This window comes from Mytilus edulis, chromosome 8, assembly GCF_963676685.1.
Source record: "Mytilus edulis chromosome 8, xbMytEdul2.2, whole genome shotgun sequence".
Taxonomy (NCBI): Eukaryota; Metazoa; Mollusca; class Bivalvia; order Mytilida; family Mytilidae; genus Mytilus; species Mytilus edulis.
The window spans coordinates 19,942,706-19,963,235 of record NC_092351.1 but is presented as its reverse complement, the minus strand read 5'-3'; the positions used below and the strand labels follow the sequence as shown (position 1 = coordinate 19,963,235).

Below are 20,530 nucleotides of genomic sequence, written 5' to 3'. Positions count from 1 at the left end.
TAAAGTTTACTATAATTTTACAAGTAGCAAAACGGTCATTAGAGTTGGCTGCACTAACAGACGTGTCTTCCATTTTCCTAATTGTAAACTGTAGACCGTCTGATTCGCGATTGTTTTTTTTTTTACGGGACGTCACTCAAACAGAGAAACCCCGCCCCACCGGTCATTATCATTTAAAAATCTGTTAACGACCGGTTTTCCGTTCCGTTTTGTTCTGTTAATGTGACCGGTGGAATTTATTACTGAAGAATAAAGAATTTCATGTGGCCCCTTGTTATCCAATAAGATAAGCTTATTCTTAAACGATATGAATATAAATGCTGTTTATAGTTTATCTCTATCTATAATAATATTCAAGATTATTACCAAAAACTTCAAAATTTCCTTAAAATTGCAAATTCAGGGGCAACAACCCAACAACGGGTTGTCTGATTCGTCTGAAAATGTCAGGACAGATAGAACCTGGTGAACATTTTTGCACAATGTCAAAATTGCACAATGTTCTATTTTTAGCGATATCGGCGATTTTATTTTAACTAGATACCCTAATAATGATGGTAACCAAGTTTGGTTAAATTTGTCTCTGTAGTTTCAGAGGAGAAGATTTTTGTATAAAAAGTTAACGGACGATGGACGACGGACGCGAAGTGATGAGAAATACTCACTTCGCTCTTTTGGGCCAGATGAGCAAAAAAATACAGTTTGAATAAGCTTTGCCCAAGTAAGAAATACAAGACAAGTGTCCTGTGAAAAAGAGTCCGCCTGGACAATTAAAGTAACAAATAATGTTCTTTACCATGAAATTCTATTTTTTGTGAGTGGAATGAATTGTATAGCGATCTTTGTGAAATACTGTCCTCCTATAGAAAAATATTCACAGCAGTTATTATAGAATTATGTCTCTCAAAAGGAGGTCATGAAAATGTTGAATTAAAATTGAATTGTGAATAATAATTATGTAAGAAAGTAGTTAAAGAAAGGGCACATGACATCTTAGCGGGAAAAAATAAGTATCAAGGGACATTATAGCGCAGCCATTATAGATCAGTACTACTAGCAGACTAATTTTACTAATAGATTCCCACTCTTACTGGCTAACATTGCAGGATCGGATGGCTCAATGAGCATAATCTACAGTAACTGAAGTCTAGTAGCATTGTAATGCAAGTTCAGTGCAAAATCGTATGTTAAATATGAAAAAAAGTAAAAATATCTATTGTTAATTCAACGTGATTCTAATATTGCAGTAATATTGCAACTAGAAATGGTATATATATTTTTTAAACATTGGCAGCATCGGACTATGATTGAACACATTTTCTTGATGTCTTTGAATGTCACTAGCTGAGATACAACTTGAAATAATAACTTTCCATTAACAATGACAGTGCTTGAATTATTATTGAAGACTAAGTTTTGTTCGTGTTATCTTTGAGCTTTACGTGTTGTTATCCTCTCTGGTTAGTAAAGTCTTCCATTGTTTTATGTTCATTGTTGGTCGTATAATCCTAAGAGGTGGTAGTTTTTTATCATCAGATTTTAAATCTGGTTGTGCCTTGGGTTTTATTTCTTTGATATGATCCTTTTTAGTTTTCCTTTTCGTGGGAGATTCGTTTTCAATTTTGATCGGTATTGCGTCTCCTTCTGTAGGGAGCACGTAATCAGGTGGATTGTCATAAATGGTGACCCACTTGCTTTTCTCTTCTTCGTCTCTTTCTCGGTAATCTATTTCTACGACTACCAGGAATATACATCCTCCAATAAAAGAAGTAAAAATGATCATACTTATGACCAGTAGTATCCAATGAAGGGATGTCATATTCACTGCTCTAAATGGCGTCATGTCTGGAAATTAGAAAATATATCTATCTGACGTATAAAATTATAACTAGTTGTGTTCATATGTATTACTAGTAAGAGGGATAACGTTACGTAAAAGACACCAAAGGTATTTAGGTGGCGTCACTTTTAACGTTCTTGGTTAATGACTGTTTATAACGTTATATATGGAAGCTGAGGCATTATCTGTGTCCCATGAACACATTCTCCGTTTATTTAGTGAGATTCAGGAGTTAACAGAAGGTCTGAGTATATAAAATCATACATTTAAAATATTTACATGGGAATGAAGCATTTGGATTAGTGGGCAAGGTTGTGAGAGCTCAGAGAGACAGGTTAATGGCTGTGGTGGAGCTTGAAGAGAGTGTAGAAGACGACCAAGAATGCGTACACAGAAACGGGCACCACGAAACCTAAGTGAGGTGACTACTGTGTGGGCAGTATAAAGTAAAATCACAAAAATACTGAACTCCAAAGAAATTTCAAAACGGAAAGTCCCTAATCAAATGGCAAAATCAAAAGTATGAGAGACTAGCAAGAGCTTAACAAAGAGGACCCCAATGGTTATAAAAAACTAGAGAAGTAGCTAGGATGCTGATATGCTATGGGTATTTACTGCTCTTTTATTGAAAATGACACCACAAAATGATATTTGTCATTAGATTAGTACTGATGTTAGATAGCAATATACACAAATTTTACCATCCTCTTTTCCTTGCTTTCTTACAAATTAAGCCTACTGTTTGTGTCATATATGTGCATACATGTATGTATGTAATCAGTATGTTCCATTGATTTGATATCCAATAGTAAATTGGTTAAACATGTTTCTTTTTGGTTGATCCATGGCAACAATCTGCTTGTTTTTGCTAAAAAAAAAGTTGCAAAAAGTGGGTAAAGTTGTCCCTTATTTCCCCCAAATTTGGCCAAAAGAGAATTTCAATCACCTAGCGTGATACCTTTTCTGAAACTGTTTACACGTATCTATCAAGAATTCAAATAAAAAACATTTGTCTTTCGTCTCATTTTTGTGTAAAATTGCGTCAACAAGTTCGTGTGAAAAAAAGCGTATGAAACATTTGACCGTACGGTGACATTTTTTTGTCATTTGGTGTCCCTTGGAGAGGTGTCTCATTGGCAATTATGCCACATCTTCTCATTTTTATACTACAAAAATTGATGGTCTAACCAAAAATAGTCCATAAAAAAGGTAAAATATGATCTTGGTGTTCTTAAAACTTTGAAGGTTAAAATAGTCATCAGCTGTCTAATAATGAATTTAAATGCACAATTACTTTCATATTTAAAAAATCTTCTTGGACCAAAATGCAGGATCTACTTCCCTTCCGGAATACCTGAGATCATGCCAGGTTTTGTTGGAGTTCGTGTTACAAAGTTTTTATTTTTTTATGTTGTGTTATGTAGACTGCTGTTTGTCTTCTAGTCTAGTTTTTGTTTTTCACTATGGCTGTGTCGGTTTATTTTCGACCTTTGAGTTTGATTGTTCCTTTGGTATCTTATGTCTCTCTTTTAAAATTTTACCCCTCCTTGCAAAAGGACCGACACGTACTGTAAATCAGGAATTTTTGTACAATCTACAGTTAAAAATAAATAGTGACAATATTTTTACACTTTTAGCGAATCGTGCAGCAGTCATGTGTACTCGTGTACGGTCAAATAGAGATCGCAAAGTGGACGGATCTTGTCGTATAGAGATCTGGTATTGGTTGAGTTGGTCTGGGATGAAAATAATATAGAAGTCGCAGTGATCATGAAGCAATCGGGCATTGCTTGAGTTAATTATCTAGACCACATATCAAACAGGTTGGCGTTAATCGGGAATTATCGTATATTTGTCGGGCAAAGGTCGAGATGGTCAAATACTGATCGGTACAATATTTGTATGCCGACCAAACTCGATCACAACACAATCCTTTCCCGATCAATTCAACCGCTATATATAGCTACTCGACGAACTCTCCATCTCTTCTCGAGTGACTGGATTCTCGATCCTTACTCGAATATTTTTGACATGCCAAACATTCCCGGTAGAAAGTCAGATCGATGACGACCAAGGTAGACCACCCCGAAATTCTTACTATTTGAAAACGACGTCTGTGGTGGTATTCTGTTTTAATGTGTACAAACCTTTTGATTGGGCCCAGTATTCCAATTTAAATCCTTTATAATCATTGTCCTTTTTGCTGGTATAAAATGTGACTGTGGCACTATCTCCTGATGTTTTAACTATACCCGATGGGGAAGAATCTCCACAAAACGACCTGATGACAGAATATAGACTTGATGGACCTAAAATGAATCATTATATAACAATCAAAGATAAAGCAACACAGAATTTGTATTACTCCACATTTCTCTTTCTGCTGATTATTTGTTATAATACTTGTGCAGTCTATCAGAAATATAAACCCTATTTTACTTACATCAAAGAACGTATAGAACACCAATAAAGATCAGGACATGCAGGAAAACACTTAATTAGCTCTTTAATATCGGTAAATCAAATATACCAATTCTGACCCTGAACTTTCTTATGATACTAGTACTTTGACCTACCATCCATAATTTCTATGATATCCTCGTAGCAGTTAAAAATGTTTGATAATTCACTATCTAAAACTTTGATATGGACAATGGCGTTCTGTATACTGCTGTCGGCAAGTATGTTCCATTCTAAAGAATAAGCACTGTAAAATAATAAACACTAATTTAACTAGCATTAATAAACAGTTGTTGCTTAGGCTTTAGTTTCTATGTTGTGTTTCACGTACTGCTGTTTGTTGTTTCGTCGTTTTTCGTTTTTTTCCATGACATTGTTACATTGTTTTCGACCTATGAGTTTGACTATCTCTTGGGTATCTTTCGACTATCTTTTTGGACTATTGGCCAACTGTATATGGTAAGGATAACGAGTTTATATAATAAATCAAAATACATTCTGTCCAACAAGCGAAACTAATCTCCATTACAGGCACGATATCTAACCTTTTAAAACAATGTCTATTGTAACGTGCAGCAAAAGCAGTTGAAACTGAAACTGGTTATAAATATTTTTATAATGACATTTTAATGACAATATAGGTTCAATTTATACAGCAATTCAGTGCAGAAAATAAAGAATTGTTTTGTCTTTTGTCTACCTATATAGGTTATATGATTTGTTGTTTATTCAAAGAAATTATGACACAATTATATAACAGCAACAGTAAAATTATAACGTAAACAATAAGTTTAAGTGTCATTATTTTAAGAAAGACTTAACATAAGACATTTATAAGTCTTATATGGTATTTATAGTTCTTTAATATTGTGCTATTAAGATTAATCAACATTTAAAATGTTATATTACCGAACAAAATAAGCAGTATAAAATTAGAATTTGACAAATACACATGTACAAACTGAAGGTTTTTCGAGAAGTTACTATGTAAAATGAGATTTTCTCTTCCTTTAGTACCCGATACATACTAACTCATATCAACTTAACAATTTCTATATGGTCTGTATTGACAGATGTGTGTGTTTATGTTAATGTAGAGCCAATGTTTATTGTCAAATTATGCAACAATCCTGTAAATTTGAATTTTAAAACAATATCATTTCTTCTTTTTTCTCTTGCCTTTTTTTCTGGACAAAGGCTTAGAGGGCATAGGATTTGTTACACAACACGTCTTAACCTAAATGCTTATCTTAAAATCGCTCTGTCTTTCTGTGTTTTCTCTCTGTGGGTCGATTAACTTTGGTATGCGTTGCGGTGCTACATCATTACAGATCAAGTTATCCTGTAAATGTCTGCTATATAAAAGTTCTCTAAGGTTGCACTTTGTAAATACAGCTGTTTCTCAAACCATTCAATATTCACAGAAACTTAATTTTGTTAACATACTGGTTCCACGTTATGCTCTCTGTGTTCAATCTCATAGAGACATAACTTGGGAATGTTACCAGTAAATATACATGTTCATATTGTTTACATTTAAATCTGTGGTAACCTTTCATTCGAGGTAGGAGTAGTTAAGAAAATTAGTGTTAGAACACTGAAAAGTTCAGGGCATATAAACGTTGAAAATATGCCGCACAGCCCTATATTTTGACCTTTGAAAAAAATTGTAGTGCATATGAACTTTCAATTCTAGGATAAGATTTTTTTCCAAACTTCATAGTAAAAGTGATACAGTTTTAGCCGTAAAATGAGATCCTATGGGAAATTGCATTCTGTCAATATTTACAGAAATGCAACCTCTAACACTTCATGTAGTAACTACAAAGTTTAACCTTAGAAATGGAAATACATGTAGTACGGAAAGACAAAACAAAAATACGTACTCTTCATATGGTTGTGGATAATTTGGAGAGGTAATAACATTTCTTTTTCTATGTGCTGTCAACCCAACATAAGTTGTAGCGGCATTAGCCAAAGCTGGAACAAAAAATACAAGAAAAAAATAACAATTGGGCATGTAAATAGTGTTTATCATTTTGTTATGCTCTATAGCTTAAAACGCATTTTAATTGTATGCTATTTTGTTAAAGTTTTTAGAAGAAATCTATTTTACTTAAATATCTATAACACACTTCTATATCAGCATAACTGGTAAATATAAATCAGTTTATCATATACTTATAGAAATGTAACTCTTGATAAAACTGCAATGTGTACATATTTCACTGTCGGCTCTCGGGCTGATATTATGACCTAGGGTTAATAAGGGGTATGGTATGAAAAGTTCCATGTTGTAATCCATACATGTCGTCCTATTCTTTCTTCTAATAGCCATTTTTATAGTTCGTTCTTATGTTGTACTGTTATACCACTGTCCTAGGTTAGGGGGAGGGTTGGGATCCCGCTAAAATGTTTAACCAAGCCACATTATTTATGTATGTGTTTGTCCCAAGTCAGGAGCCTGTAATTCAGTGGTTGTCGTTTGTTTATGTGTTACATATTTGCTTTTCGTTCATTTTTTTTTATATATATAAATAAGGCCGTTAGTTTTCTCGTTTGAATTGTTTTACATTGTCATATCGGGGCCTTTTATAGCTGACTATGCGGTATGGGCGTTGCTCATTGTTGAAGGCCGTACGGTGACCTATAGTTGTTAATGTCTGTGTCATTTTTGGTCTCTTGTGGACAGTTGTCTCATTGGCAATCATACCAAATCTTCATTTTTATATATAAAGATATATCCTTTTTGCACTGACGCAGCGTAGAGTGAACATCAATCAATCAAATCTTTTTAAAAGGTTCCCGAAGTGTTTTAAGCATTGTTGAAGCCTTACAGAAACATTTAACGTTGGTTTCCAAAACCCAAGTTCATCTTTGAATAGAACTTTTTTGAGACTCCACCATTTTTCGAAATATAAAATGATTTGTATTCCTTACTTTACAAAATCAAAAACTTCTACATATGGACCAATATGAGTATCATTCACGTGATTTAAACAAATGTTCACACGAATTTTATATGTTTATCAATGTGCCCCCGTCTTTCTGACCTCAAAACCTGCAAAAGTCTATCTCGGTTTATTTCTGAGTCATTGTATTTCTGTCTCAATAAGACGTAACCGATTTTCCCGCCATCTAGATTCGAGACCGGTTAGAGCTTAAAGCATATATAATGTACACTCTTCTAATTTTGAAACCATTCGTTAAGCTGTAGCTGTCTATTTTTGGAAGACGGTTGGTTTTTTTCTCTCTCTCTCATTGGCAGATACTCAACACCCTAATATTCACATAGTGTACATTTAAAGTTGTTACAAAAGTTATCAGATAATATTATAAAAGCCTTAGCATCATTATTAGTTTCATCGTTCAGTATAAAACACAACAAGTTTTTGTTTTGTTTTTGTTTTTGTTTTTGTTTTTGATTTTGTCTATGTCTTTTATGATGAAACATGAGATATAACATAATTTTGTCTACAATATTAGACACAAATTTATCAAAAAATTAGTGACCCTTGTTAGATTGATCAGTTTATAAGGATATTTAAGATATACTTCAATTGATCCTGGTTGATTAAATGCTGCTTCTTACAATTGCTACTGCAAACTTATTTTAACTTTTTATTTTGTATTATCAAAACTTACCAATAATTACAAAGCAATAAATAATACATCCACTTCCATACGAATGAAACATTTCCCTCTTGTAATTAAAAATAAATATCAATACTAGAACATCATAACATATAAATCAAAACGCTCGTTGTACATGTAGTTTTAAAAGATTAAAATGAGATTAAAGTTTGTAAAGAAGAGAGCGAATAATTTGATCACATAACATTTAAATTAATCTTTTCGTATAGCAAATCAATTTTAGTCCCACACGGAGTGCATTTTTTCCAAATAAATCTACAGTTTAAAATACTAAGGTCACATCCAAGTTTCGTTGTTTTCATTGTTTCTGTGCACCTGTAACAGCTTCAATTACCAGTAGGATTTTTTTATAACTTAATTTATTTCACTTTACTGCGACTAAATATCTGCATGTATACTATATCAATGAAAGTCATATCTATATTGTTTATGGGCATGTTTCCTCGTTTTACTTATTTAAACCTTAGACCAAAATGTGTAAGTGTAACCTTCCTCAGTACACGCGTACGTTTTATATATATATATATATATATTAAAAATATATATATATTTACTAATTGTAGCAAAAAGTCCAGTCCCTTGTTGTGAAATAGTTAACACAATATCAATGTGTAGAAGTCGACCAGGACAAAGACAGTGAAAATATGGCGTTGGATGGATTCTCTTTCCATTTTTACCATTTTCATGCAGCGCTTGTGTTTTACATTTTATGTTGTATTCGGTACAATGGTATTAACACAGCAAAGTGCATATAACAATTATAGCGAGTAGTATAATAATAAACGAAATATCGCCCCGCGGCTCATATGTTATAAAAGACAGAGGAAGATGCAGACATTTTAACTTGCAACACACTTAAAGAGATATTGTCAGACGTTCTCATGTGAAAACAATGGTACCCTATCTCAAAACAGGTCATTGGATTCAAACTACAAATTCCGCGCAGACGTAGTTGCATAGTACCTCAGACAAACAATAGTTATTTTAAGTGATATTGCTTTGACTATTATCTGCTTAATTATACCTTCCCGATCGGGTTTGTGTTGTTCAGTCTTTAGATTTCAAAGTTACGTTAAAAATCCTGACCACCCCCCCTCCCCTCCCTCTGCAATATCAAGTGTTCGTCCCTTTCTTATCGGACTTGTTTGAGTGGCTATTGTGAAAACACTTAGTTTATATAACCAACGAAGCTGTTGTGAGGTTTTATTGTTTGCGTCTATGCTGTCTATGTTTTCTTATATATATTTTCTTATACCTTTCCAAAATGAAGATTTGACTAATCTGTTTTAAAATAAATAATAAAAAGTATGGGCCACCATGCTATTTTTATGCTATAAATTGTATAAAATTACCAAAAAATATTCTATAAGAGTGATCTCAACTTTAATGGCCAAGTTGAAAAAATGATTTTTTTTCAAAACACAAATATTGGTATTTGTTTAAATTTTTTGGATCATGCAATTAATATCCAATTCTACTGTATACAAATAAACAGATATATGCAAATCTTTCTAAAAATTTGCCGACTTTGGCAATGAACTAGACCGACTGTGTACTGCTAACCTGAGACTACTATAACACTAACACTATGTGTTATGATAGTATTCTCAGTGCTGACGTACACACTTTGGTGTAGGGTATATGTATCATGCTTCTGGTAAATATAAATCATCCCTTTCAGCTTCATTAACTCAATATTTATAACAAAATGATAACAATTTATTATTATAGATTAACAATTTACAAAATATCAAAATCAGAGTTCTCCTCGCATACGATTTTTCATGTTTTGTATCTCATTGTGTGTACTGAAAACAGATTCCGTGATGGGCGGCAGCTTTAACTTCTCAAATGGTTTGAAATTCTTTTGATCTGGATTTACGAAATATTTCTCATAAACAAATGAATACCGCTTTCTCCTGGGCGGTTTACTATATTGATGAAAGTTTGGTGTGTACGCCGTAGGCTTTTTCCTACATTCTCGAATGATAAGATATATGAAACATATCAATACTACTAAGAGAACAACAGCACTAACCACCATTAAAACGTAGTTAACAGTACTGTAGTGGATTGGTCCAAATTCATCTACATCTGAAATAAAAGGTACTAGTTGTAATATATTCTTAAATAATTGACCCTCTTATTGGCCTTGTTTTTAACTTTTATCAATATTAGAGAAATTACTACATCCATATGATACATGCCGAATTTACCGTAATAGGTCATTTTTAATCATATTATTTAATAAATTCTAATACGACACTGATGATCATTCACAAACGGTTAAATGAATATATGTTTTTTCTAAAGGAGTAGGTTCAGTAAGACCCCTTTTTGGCCCCAAAATATAGCAGTTTTACAAAATTGTTAAAATGTAAACCTTCAGTTATTTATTGGACAGTAGAATGCTTCTGCTGCATAAATATGGGCTGTTTTTGACAATACAATGCACATATATCCGGTACTAGCACCATTAAGTCAGGCTAAATTACTGAAATCCTCATAATTCTAGCATTTTAGTTTAATTTTAGACGGTTTTCGTGTAAAACGAAAGTGGCCGCATTCGTGTTCATCCTTAATATTGAAATGTAAGTTGTATTTTATGATAATACATAACATATATAAAGGTTGAGAATGAACACGGATGCGGCCACTTTCATTATTAACCATCTGAAAAGTGACAATTTTCGGCATATTAGGTAGATTTTTTCATATTTAAGCTTGAATCGGATAGTTTTTAATGACTAAATCTGTTAAAATCTTTCACATGAACTAATTAATTCAAATAAAATAGACACTTAAGTGTTTAAAAAGTGGTCAAAATCTTTCGTCAGATGAACCTGAAATTTTAGGCCAAAATCGGTCCTTACCGGACCTACTCCTTTGTTTGTAATAAATTTGTCGTAAGTTTTCGGGGCCTTTTAAAGCTGACTATATATGCGTTTTGTTCATTGTTGAAGGCCAAGCGTTGACCTATGATTTCTATGCCAGTTGGTCTCTTATGGAGAGGTTTCTCATTTGCAATGTTTAAAAAAAATGCTTTTAGAGAAGTGAAATAAAGCCAGAAAAACATGTCTGGGTGTTTTGAAAAAAGAGAAATTATATGTAGCTATCTGTAATACTTTGAGACGTGTGAACCACATTTTCTCAGTTTATGTATATGAAAATGAATAAAACCGGGAAGTCCTCTTGGTTTTCCGTATATTTAGTATAAAGTTGGTTAATAATACGGAAGGCCTCTCGCCTCAGTTGTTGGATTAAATTAAAAAGATATTATGTCGCTTTACAACTGTGTTGATTTTCTGAATTAATAAGGTGTTGTTTCGATGTCAAACCATACCTTCTTCAGCCCAATATTCCATCTTGAATCCTCTATAATTATTGTCGTCGCTGGTAGTATAGAAATATATAGTTGCAGAATCTCCAGATAGGGTAACCAAACCTGGTATTGATCCACCACAATATGTCTTTATTGTAGAATATAACATAGAGGGGCCTGGAATAAATAAATAAAATCATTCATGATGAAAATCCTTGACACTGTAAATATACAAATACAAGTCCTACAGCATTATAAACCAGTCCTTGAAATATTTTGCCATCATGATTAAAATGGAGTTAGATGTATTGATTTAAAATCAAAAATTAATTTCTAAATATCAAATATTTTTAAAAGTGAAAGAATTCTAATTTAGTCAATGAAAAACGTGACCATAAACTACAATCTTTGCAACTTCAAGATGTGCTAAAATTACTATAAAGAAAACAATATAAAATATTCAGTATTGGTACAAAATAAGAAACCTATTTATCGAGAAAGTTTAACGCGTTAAATTTTAGCTGTTTTAATTAGGAAACGGTCAAATGTCTACTTATGGACAAATGGAGACGTCATTCGAGAGAATACATGAACATATTGTAAACAGATACTATCAAAGATCTGAAATCAAATTTCCAAATGACCGTGAAATCAATTTAAGATATGACATGATACAACCACTGACGATGATACTGATTTGGGACATGCATAAGTTCATGTAATGGAGTTACTCATTGTTGAAGGCCATACGGTGACCTATAGTTGTTAATTTCTGTGTAAGTTGGTCTCTTGTGGAGAGTTGTTTCATTGACAATCATACATATTTTATTTTATTTATATCAAACTACCTGTTCTACTGATATTTTTAACCATATCTTTAAATCTCGATCAGTGGACAAAAAGAGGGTTCCTGGTAAAGAGTGATAAAAAAATCAATGATTTCTTGGCATTCCTGCAAAAGATACAACCAGAACTAGGATTTCTGAGCGTTACTGTTCAAGGTTAAAAAAAATCTAAACTTCAACCACACACACCGGTAACTATACATTGTATACATAGGTATATCTTTATAAAATAAGCAAACATCCAAATGTCATAAACGATCTTTAATTGGAAAGTGCCAAGATTAAACAAAGTCACTGTCACAGATATAAAAAAGTCAGTAAAATGATTGAATGATGACTTACCGTCCATAACATCAACATGGTCTTCATAACAGGTAAATGACTGAGGAAAATCAGCGTCCACGAAGTTAAGCTTTACTATGGCCTTAGAGAATGACTTATTTGCTTTAATGTTCCATTCGATTTTAAAAGGCCTGAAAGAAAATGTAATACATGCAAAAATTATTATCTCGATATATGGTGTAGTATAGAACAGCTCCTAAATATTTTTTGACGTTACAATGAAACTCTGTAGCTCAACATTTCTGGAAGAAAATTTGCCATGCGGTAACATATATATATGTATGCCGTCTCAATAAAATATCGTATGATTATGAATTAAACGACCTTGGCGGACTATATAGCCCTTGCACACGTCGGACGCGTATAAATAAACTAGACATTGAATAAAACAGAAAAGTTTACAATAATTTGTTCTAGTGACCTAATAAAATATATATAAAAAACAAGCTTTTGTATTTACATCGTGTCATATATCAAATGTATTCGTTCAGTGTATGTTCACTTGTGTTAGTATGTCTTTCGATTGAGTTCTTTTGATTGAGTTAAGTCATTTTAATTGATATTTTATAGTGTGTCTTTTTATGTTGTGATATTACACTATTGTGTCAGATAATGGTAAAGGTTGGTACCGAAAAAACGTTTAAACCAGACGCATTTGTTTGCACATGTCCTACGTCAGGAATCTTATGTTCAGTAGTTGTCGTTTGTTGATGAGGTTTATAAATGTTTCTCGTTTTTAATATTGATTAGACCGTTGGTTTTCCTGTTTGAATGGTTTAACACTAGTCATTTTGGAACCCTTAATAGCTTGCTGTGCGGTGTGAGCCAAGGCTCCGTGTTGAAGACCGTATTTGACTTATAATGGTTTACTTTTACAAATTGTGACTTGGATGGAGAGTTGTCTCATTGGCACTCCTACCACATCTTCTTATATCTATCGTGTTAATGTTTAAAGCTTTTCCTTTTCCACAGCTGATCTAACCTTTAGTATCCCAGTTAGCTACCCAGGTAGTATTACTCATACATATTACTCATATTTACTGAATAGTATATATACTCGATTTTTTAAAATCATTTATTAAGAACTTTTGTGTATTGCTTTGCTATCTGTTTTAACCGCTGCTGATCTACAATTGGGTGTCCCAGATATACAAGAAAGCTATTTAATAAATATTGGAAATAATTGAAAATGGTATCTGCTAATACATAAAATCAGATGAAATTGAACAAAATCATATGATAAAATAGAAAACATCACACATCTTTTACACACACTTACTCCAAATAGAAGTTTGGATAGTTTGGAGTCTTGAGGACGTCTTTCTTTTCGTTCGCTGTTAATGTATATTGAATCTGTGTTGTTCGAACGATCCCTCCAACTCCAGTTTTACGACCAGTAACCAAAAACAAAAATTAAAGTATATAAAACATGCAATATAACTTACTCTTTATAGAAGTTAGGGTAATTAGGGGTCTGTATTATTTCTTTTTTCTTGAATGCTGTCACGTTATATTTCTCAAAAATAGTCTTAACTCTACCTCCGTCACTATTTCTTCGACCGTTGTAAAAAAAAAAGAAAAATGAAAACCTTTACAGCACGTGAATACATGCAGACAGCACGATACTCTATTCTAAATATGGTCCCAGACTATATATATTCTAAAATCGTGTGAAAACAGATATAATAGTCCTGTTATAATGTTCTGCATTTTTAAATATTTGTGTTCAGACCTGCTACGTATACTGCAAAAAGCGTGATTATATTTTATATTTATTGTTTTTTTCTATCCGTCCAAAAGAAAGTTAACATAATGAAGCATGTTTGTTTTGATATGAAAAAAAGGAAAACGATTCAAATTAACTAAGTTTTTAAAAAAGGGAATCATAAAGGTTATTGGAATCTTGGTATTCCATATTATATACACACACGTTGATTTGACAATAAACTATGATCGATCAGATTATGTGAAAAGCGAAAATACATGTCATAGCTATAATTTTCTCAATTTTTCTAGTATTTTGTCGGAAATATAGTTAATACCTGACAAATTGGAAGAAAACATTTACACAAACAAGTCGTAAAAAACATGACTATTTGTGTAAGTGCACAAATGATTAATAAAATAGAAGATATTGAAATATAGATTTGTCAAATAAATCGAAATAATAATAAATAAATGAACATTTATATAAAAAAAATCACATTAAGTTGATAAATTTATGACCTACCTACACAAAACTGGACCCAGACTATTAACAATAACAAAAATAACATTTTCATTATTCACTGGCTCGTTAGGTCAACAAATTGACGAATTTTTAGATAAAATTGAATTATGACCGGTATCTTTATATTATGTCACTTAAAAGAGTAAAGCCTTTCAGCTTGTCTGGACATAGACATGACCACTGTTCAATTAAGGATTGATTATTTAAAATCTATTGTTTGGAAATGGTATTGTTAAAATTATGTAATTAGATAAATGAAATTATATGCTATGAAATAACATTTTATTAGAAAAGGTTCTTGTGACTTTTAAATTGGAGTAAAGGTATCTAATGAGAATACAAAATTAAACCGTTAAACTAACAATAGAGAATAAAGAGCCGGAAATAAAACTGTTTGCCCTGTGACATGTGCTGCAAACAGTAATTATTTCACATACAGCTGGTGCAAACACAGAAGGGTGGACATTTATTTTCAAAAATGGATTTTACATACTCTGGAACTATCATACTTACCAATATATTATGTTCCAGATATACTTTACTTTTGATTGATATGTGTACATCTACACTAGCACAAAAGAAAAAATGCTATTTTGGCGGCTCTGATTTAAGTATCATCGTTTAAGCCGGCAAAACTTCATAAAATAAACCTAAGTATAAGAACAGTGTCAAAATGTGTTCATACCATGTGGAATACACAATATAGATGTTTGTGTACTTCTTTAGCCTAACAAATTAATAAGGCATATATTACATGTGTGTAAAACCGTTATGATTATATATGTAATCTTGTTGTTGTTTTCAGGTACAGATACAGGGCGGATATCGATCTAGTCATTTTAGAATAGAATAGAACATTTTATTTTAAGTCGGGTTACATGAAATACTACAAACATAAGCTCTGTAGAAGTTTTTGCCGACATTTTAAAAAGGGGTTCCCAACCCAAGATAAAGAGGGGAGCTATGTGTTCCAACCATATTAACCCATTCAAATGCATTGCTCGTCCAGATAAGGGACTCTACCCCCAGAACCCTACCCCCAGTATCCGACACTGAAATTTAGATAACACCACCTTTGTGTCTGGTTTCAATCGTGGTGTATCCGAAGTTGAAAATAAGAAATATGGTAATGCTAAAGACATTTCTATGCTATTTCAACACTAAAAGGTAACGGTATCAAACCATCTATCCTTTTTCTCTTTCTGAGATCTAATGTTTCATTAAACCTTTTTCTTAAATCTTGTCTTTCTTTCTTCAATCAAATTGCCATCTTGCAAGTCCGTTCTTTTATAAAGCTTTATTGTGTTTTGAGTATAATTACTGGTAGTTGGTGAATACAAATTCAGATACATGAGAAAATTTTATGAGTAACTCTCTGAAGGTAGGTGACTTAGTACTCCCTGGCTTTGTCCATCCCCAATCTGACCATATCTCATCAGTGTTTGGCTTACTATAGACATTGTGGTTCTGTTAGTCTCCAATCTGACCATATCTCAGCAGTGTTTGTCTCACAATAGACATTGTGGTTCTGTTAGTCCCCAATCTGACCACATCTCATCAGTGTTTGGCTCACAATAGACATTGTGGTTCTGTTAGTCCCCAATCTGACCATATCTCATCAGTGTTTGGCTCACAATAGACATTGTGGTTCTGTTAGTCCCCAATGAATCTGACCATATCTCATCAGTGTTTGGCTCACAATAGACATTGTGGTTCTGTTAGTCCCCAATCTGACCATATCTCATCAGTGTTTGGCTCACAATAGACATTGTGGTTCTGTTAGTCCACAATCTGACCACATCTCATCAGTGTTTGGCTCACAATAGACATTGTGGTTCTGTTAGTCCACATCTCATCAGTGTTTGGCTCACTATAGACATTGTGGTTCTGTTAGTCCACAATCTGACCACATCTCATCAGTGGTTCACTGGTTGGCTTTTGTTAGGCTCGTTATTTTCATGACTTTAGGAATAGTGTTGATGTTAATTCTTTGATAGTGTCTTGTTAAATTAATTTTTTGGCTCACTATAGACATTATGGTTCTGTTAGTCCCCAATCTGACCACATCTCATCAGTGTTTGGCTCACAATAGACATTGTGGTTCTGCTAGTCCACAATCTGACCACATCTCATCAGTGTTTGGCTTATTATAGACATTGTGGTTCTGTTAGTCCCCAATCTGACCATATCTCATCAGTGTTTGGCTCACAATAGATATTGTGGTTCTGTTAGTCCCCAATCTGACCATATCTCATCAGTGTTTGGCTCACAATAGACATTATGGTTCTGTTAGTCCACAATCTGACCACATCTCATCAGTGTTTGGCTCACTATAGACATTGTGGTTCTGTTAGTCCACAATCTGACCACATCTCATCAGTGTTTGGCTCACTCTGGACATTGTGGTTCTGTTAGTCCACAATCTGACCACATCTCATCAGTGGTTCACTGGTTGGCTTTTGTTAGGCTCGTTATTTTAATGACTTTAGGAATAGTGTTGATGTTAATTCTTTGATAGTGTCTTGTTAAATTAATTTTGTCTGCTCTTTACTCAGGTTGTTGTCTCTTTGACATATTCCCTATTTTAATTCTCAATTTTATTTATCGTTGGTTGCTTAAAGTCCAGTGGCAAATATTTCAGACATGTTCAAGACAGCAAATCCATTCATAAATTTTCGAGCTTTTCATGTTGTATGGGCACCTGAGTGATGTTTAAGATTGTATGTAGACCTGTTACAGTAGATGTATTTTTTTTGTATTGTTGAGCTCTTGTCTCAAACATGTACAGGTCATATATCCCATGACTTTAAAATAGATGCACAGAAAGTGGTGTTTAACCCCAAATAAACAAACAAAGATATAACATTTTAATAAAAAATATTGTATGTACAGAAATGATAACAAGATAAACTATATCACTGATTAGTATTAAACATAACAAGTATAAGATCTATTATTGATAATATTGCAGTTTGGAACAATATCTTTAACATAATTTTCTTAATGATTGCCTTATTTGAAGATAATAAAAATAGTGAACAACAAATGTACTAGACTTCATGGTTATTTCAAAATTCATCAATCTTAATTTAGCCAAAAGCAAAGCAAACAGAAACCTATATAAACGGTCAAAGTCCTGACCTTGTTGGTCAAATCAGGTTCACAGCATATTGAAGTATTTAAAAGTATAATGTAACCTTTAAAGTTACTGTTGAATAAAAAATAAAAAGTTTAAAAATAGGTTGTAATAATGTTTTCAAATTTAAATGCCACGAGGAAGTAATATATTAAAAAAGACCCTTTTAAAAGGGACATAACTCATACCCTTTTTATACATATTTATATATATATTATATTTATTTATAAAGTCTCTTATTTTCATTACTAAACCTTTTAAAAAATTAAAATTTGAAATCTCATTTTTTATCTCTATGAAAAACATTTTGAATAACATCAAGCTTAATCTATTGAAACATCTTCATAAAAAATGAAGTCAAACAAAGAATTAAAAAAAATTGCTGAAAACTTTACAAATTATAATAAAAGTTAATACATAAAACTTGCCCTGTTTTTTATAATACGACCGCAAAATTTTTAAATTTTTGGTCGTATATTGGTATCACGTTGTCGTCGTCTGCGTCGTCTGGGTCGTCGTCCGAAGACGGATTGTTTCCAGATAATAACTTTTGAATAAGTAAAAAGAAATCAATAAAATTTTAACCCAATGTTTAACCACAAAAGGAAGCTTAGAATTGGTTTTGGGTATTATGGTCCCAAAGGTTTAGGAATTAGGGGCCGAAAAGGGCCAAATGTGTCCATACTTGCCCCAACTGTTCAGGGTTCGACTTCTGCTGTCGTATAAAGCTGCGCCCTGCGTAGCACCCGGTAACTGTTAAAATGGGTTCATAAAAAACAAAAACTGCATTTTTCTTGCAGCATTTCCTGAAACTGCAATAATAAATCTTGTAAAAATTTCAAGACATAGACAATTATAATTACTAAGCAGATCTGCCATCAGCTGTACATGTAAAAAAATAAACAGGGGATCAGCCAAAACAGCCAAGAAAGTGCAGAAAAAGTTACAGAATACAGAGAGTAAGAGATTCATCTACTAGTAATAGTCACACAGATATAGATCAGGGGAAGAAACATTTGAATGGTTATGCCACAATAATTTAATTTTCTATTTTGAAACTGGCAGGCACATTTGTTTAATATCAACATTATCATTTGAGAAACTATGGTGGCCAATATTGTTTGAATCCAAAACAATTAAAATTTAGCCATGGTAATCCTAGAATAATCCATCATTATTGTATTCATGGTAATCATCACCCATTCTTTTTTTGAATATTCATGAACTATATTAAAATATTGACAAATAACTCATGTTCATAAAAGCATAATAAAAGTTCTTTCAAGCAAACTTAGCACATACATGTTCCAATACCAGAAACAATGCAAGACACAGTATGATTGATTAGGAATTCTCCTCGTTGATTTGATGGGTGTGATTAATGACCTTGCCTCACAAGGTCAATTATCTTCTTTAATCTTTGAATAATGAGGTCTTTAGCACTATCTTTGAATACAGGTACCAGGACTTGGCATAAAAAAGTACATACACAATAATATCAGGTAAACGAAGAGTAGCATAGTGCCTGAAAAACACAAAAAGCATTATTTATTAGGTTATTTATCGTTTCCTAGAACTGGCACTGGGGCAATACCACTGTTGGTGAACTGTTAGTCTGTATTTTGTCCCTGGCTTTAAAATGTTATGTTTCTTGATGAAGGTAAATCGAGAAAAGTGCTTTGGATGCATGAAATTTATGAAGAGTTATTTTTCATTATAGTAGCTAAATGTGCAGGTCATCTTTCAGTCATAACATTCTAAGAAATAAATAGCAGAGCCAATATATTCCTGGGAAATATGGTAAGCTTAAAATTCAGTCAACCCCATCAAATTGAGTCTATGTAAAGTCAGGCAATTTGGATCATTTGATGTTTGTCCTTGTTTATGTCTTTGTGCATCTTTTTCTGATGAATAGGGTGTTGATGACTGATGTCATCTGTAGATTTTGTAGTATAGCATTGAATTTAAATATATAAGTTTCTCATTGACTAGTATGCAGAATTTGTAATAAACTGCCATCAAGTATCAACAGAATTATATTCTCCTCAATCCATTGATTCTAGATAAAAATAAAGGTAGAAATAAAACAAGACTTTTCCTTATTTCCATATAATTTTATGTTATGGTTTTATAGCACTTCTGCTGACCTGAATGAGTATAAATCAATTTAAATTTTCTCTATTCTATATACATTTTGCCCAATATTTTATATTCTTTATACATTTTATGTCCAGTTATTTCTACACAGGCAAAATTGCAACGCATGTTTACCAGGTGTTCTTGAAAACGTATTGTAAACATGCGTTTCACCATATGTTTACCATGTGTTTTGAGTAACAGGTGGTAAACATGTGTTTGAAACCATGCGTTTCCCATATGTTTGAAAAACATGTGGTAAACATGCGTTGATGAACGCATGTGAAACACATGTTTACAAAACACATGAGAAACATACGTTTGACCATATGTTTACCATATGTTTTAAGAAACACCTGGTAAACATGCGTTTGAAAACATGTGGTTTACATATGTTTGTAAAAACACCTGGTAAACGCATGTTTTGAGTAACACCTGGTAAACATATGTTTAAAAACAGGTTGTTAACGTATGTTTTGAGTAATACCCTATAAACATATTGATGTTTAAAAACATATGTTTTCAGATTTTATATGATTACTTAAATTAAGGGGGAAAGCATTAA

General features: G+C 32.6%; 3 protein-coding genes across 3 annotated transcripts in view; all 3 read right to left on the bottom strand.

Moving 5' to 3' along the window:
* Positions 1-791: 791 nt before the first annotated feature.
* Positions 792-8,058, bottom strand: LOC139485026 (uncharacterized). The gene is made up of 5 exons (XM_071269125.1): positions 7,946-8,058; positions 6,187-6,280; positions 4,417-4,547; positions 3,988-4,149; positions 792-1,845 (listed from the first exon to the last, which is right to left on the bottom strand). Exons 1-5 carry the CDS (start codon positions 7,995-7,997, stop codon positions 1,439-1,441), a joined length of 846 nt encoding a protein of 281 aa, XP_071125226.1. The 5' UTR covers positions 7,998-8,058; the 3' UTR covers positions 792-1,438.
* A 1,652-nt stretch (positions 8,059-9,710) lies between these two features.
* On the bottom strand, positions 9,711-14,028 carry LOC139483986 (uncharacterized). The gene is made up of 4 exons (XM_071267705.1): positions 13,743-14,028; positions 12,464-12,594; positions 11,298-11,453; positions 9,711-10,048 (listed from the first exon to the last, which is right to left on the bottom strand). The coding sequence occupies exons 2-4, from the start codon at positions 12,468-12,470 to the stop codon at positions 9,711-9,713; spliced, it is 501 nt and encodes a 166-aa protein (XP_071123806.1). The 5' UTR covers positions 12,471-12,594; positions 13,743-14,028.
* Positions 14,029-17,550: 3,522 nt separating this feature from the next.
* The window catches only part of LOC139485023 (uncharacterized), a 33,305-nt gene continuing 30,325 nt past the window's right edge, over positions 17,551-20,530 (bottom strand). Inside the window, exon 21 of the mRNA XM_071269124.1 lies at positions 17,551-19,354. Coding sequence (XP_071125225.1) covers positions 19,272-19,354 — 83 coding nt within the window. The 3' untranslated portion in view covers positions 17,551-19,271. The remainder of the gene's footprint in view (positions 19,355-20,530) is intronic.

What these genes read in the sequence shown, in the direction of transcription:
- LOC139485026 (XM_071269125.1), bottom strand. Translation starts at nt 7,997, where the DNA reads ATGTTTCATTCGTATGGAAGTGGATGTATTATTTATTGCTTTGTAATT. An exon ending in TTATTGCTTTGTAATTATTG is followed by an intron (nt 6,281 to 7,945) that starts GTAAGTTTTGAT and finishes TTTTTGTTCCAG; the next exon opens with CTTTGGCTAATGCCGCTACA. An exon ending in TATCCACAACCATATGAAGA is followed by an intron (nt 4,548 to 6,186) that starts GTACGTATTTTT and finishes ATTATTTTACAG; the next exon opens with TGCTTATTCTTTAGAATGGA.
- LOC139483986 (XM_071267705.1), bottom strand. An exon ending in GGAATATTGGGCTGAAGAAG is followed by an intron (nt 10,049 to 11,297) that starts GTATGGTTTGAC and finishes CTTTTATTTCAG; the next exon opens with ATGTAGATGAATTTGGACCA.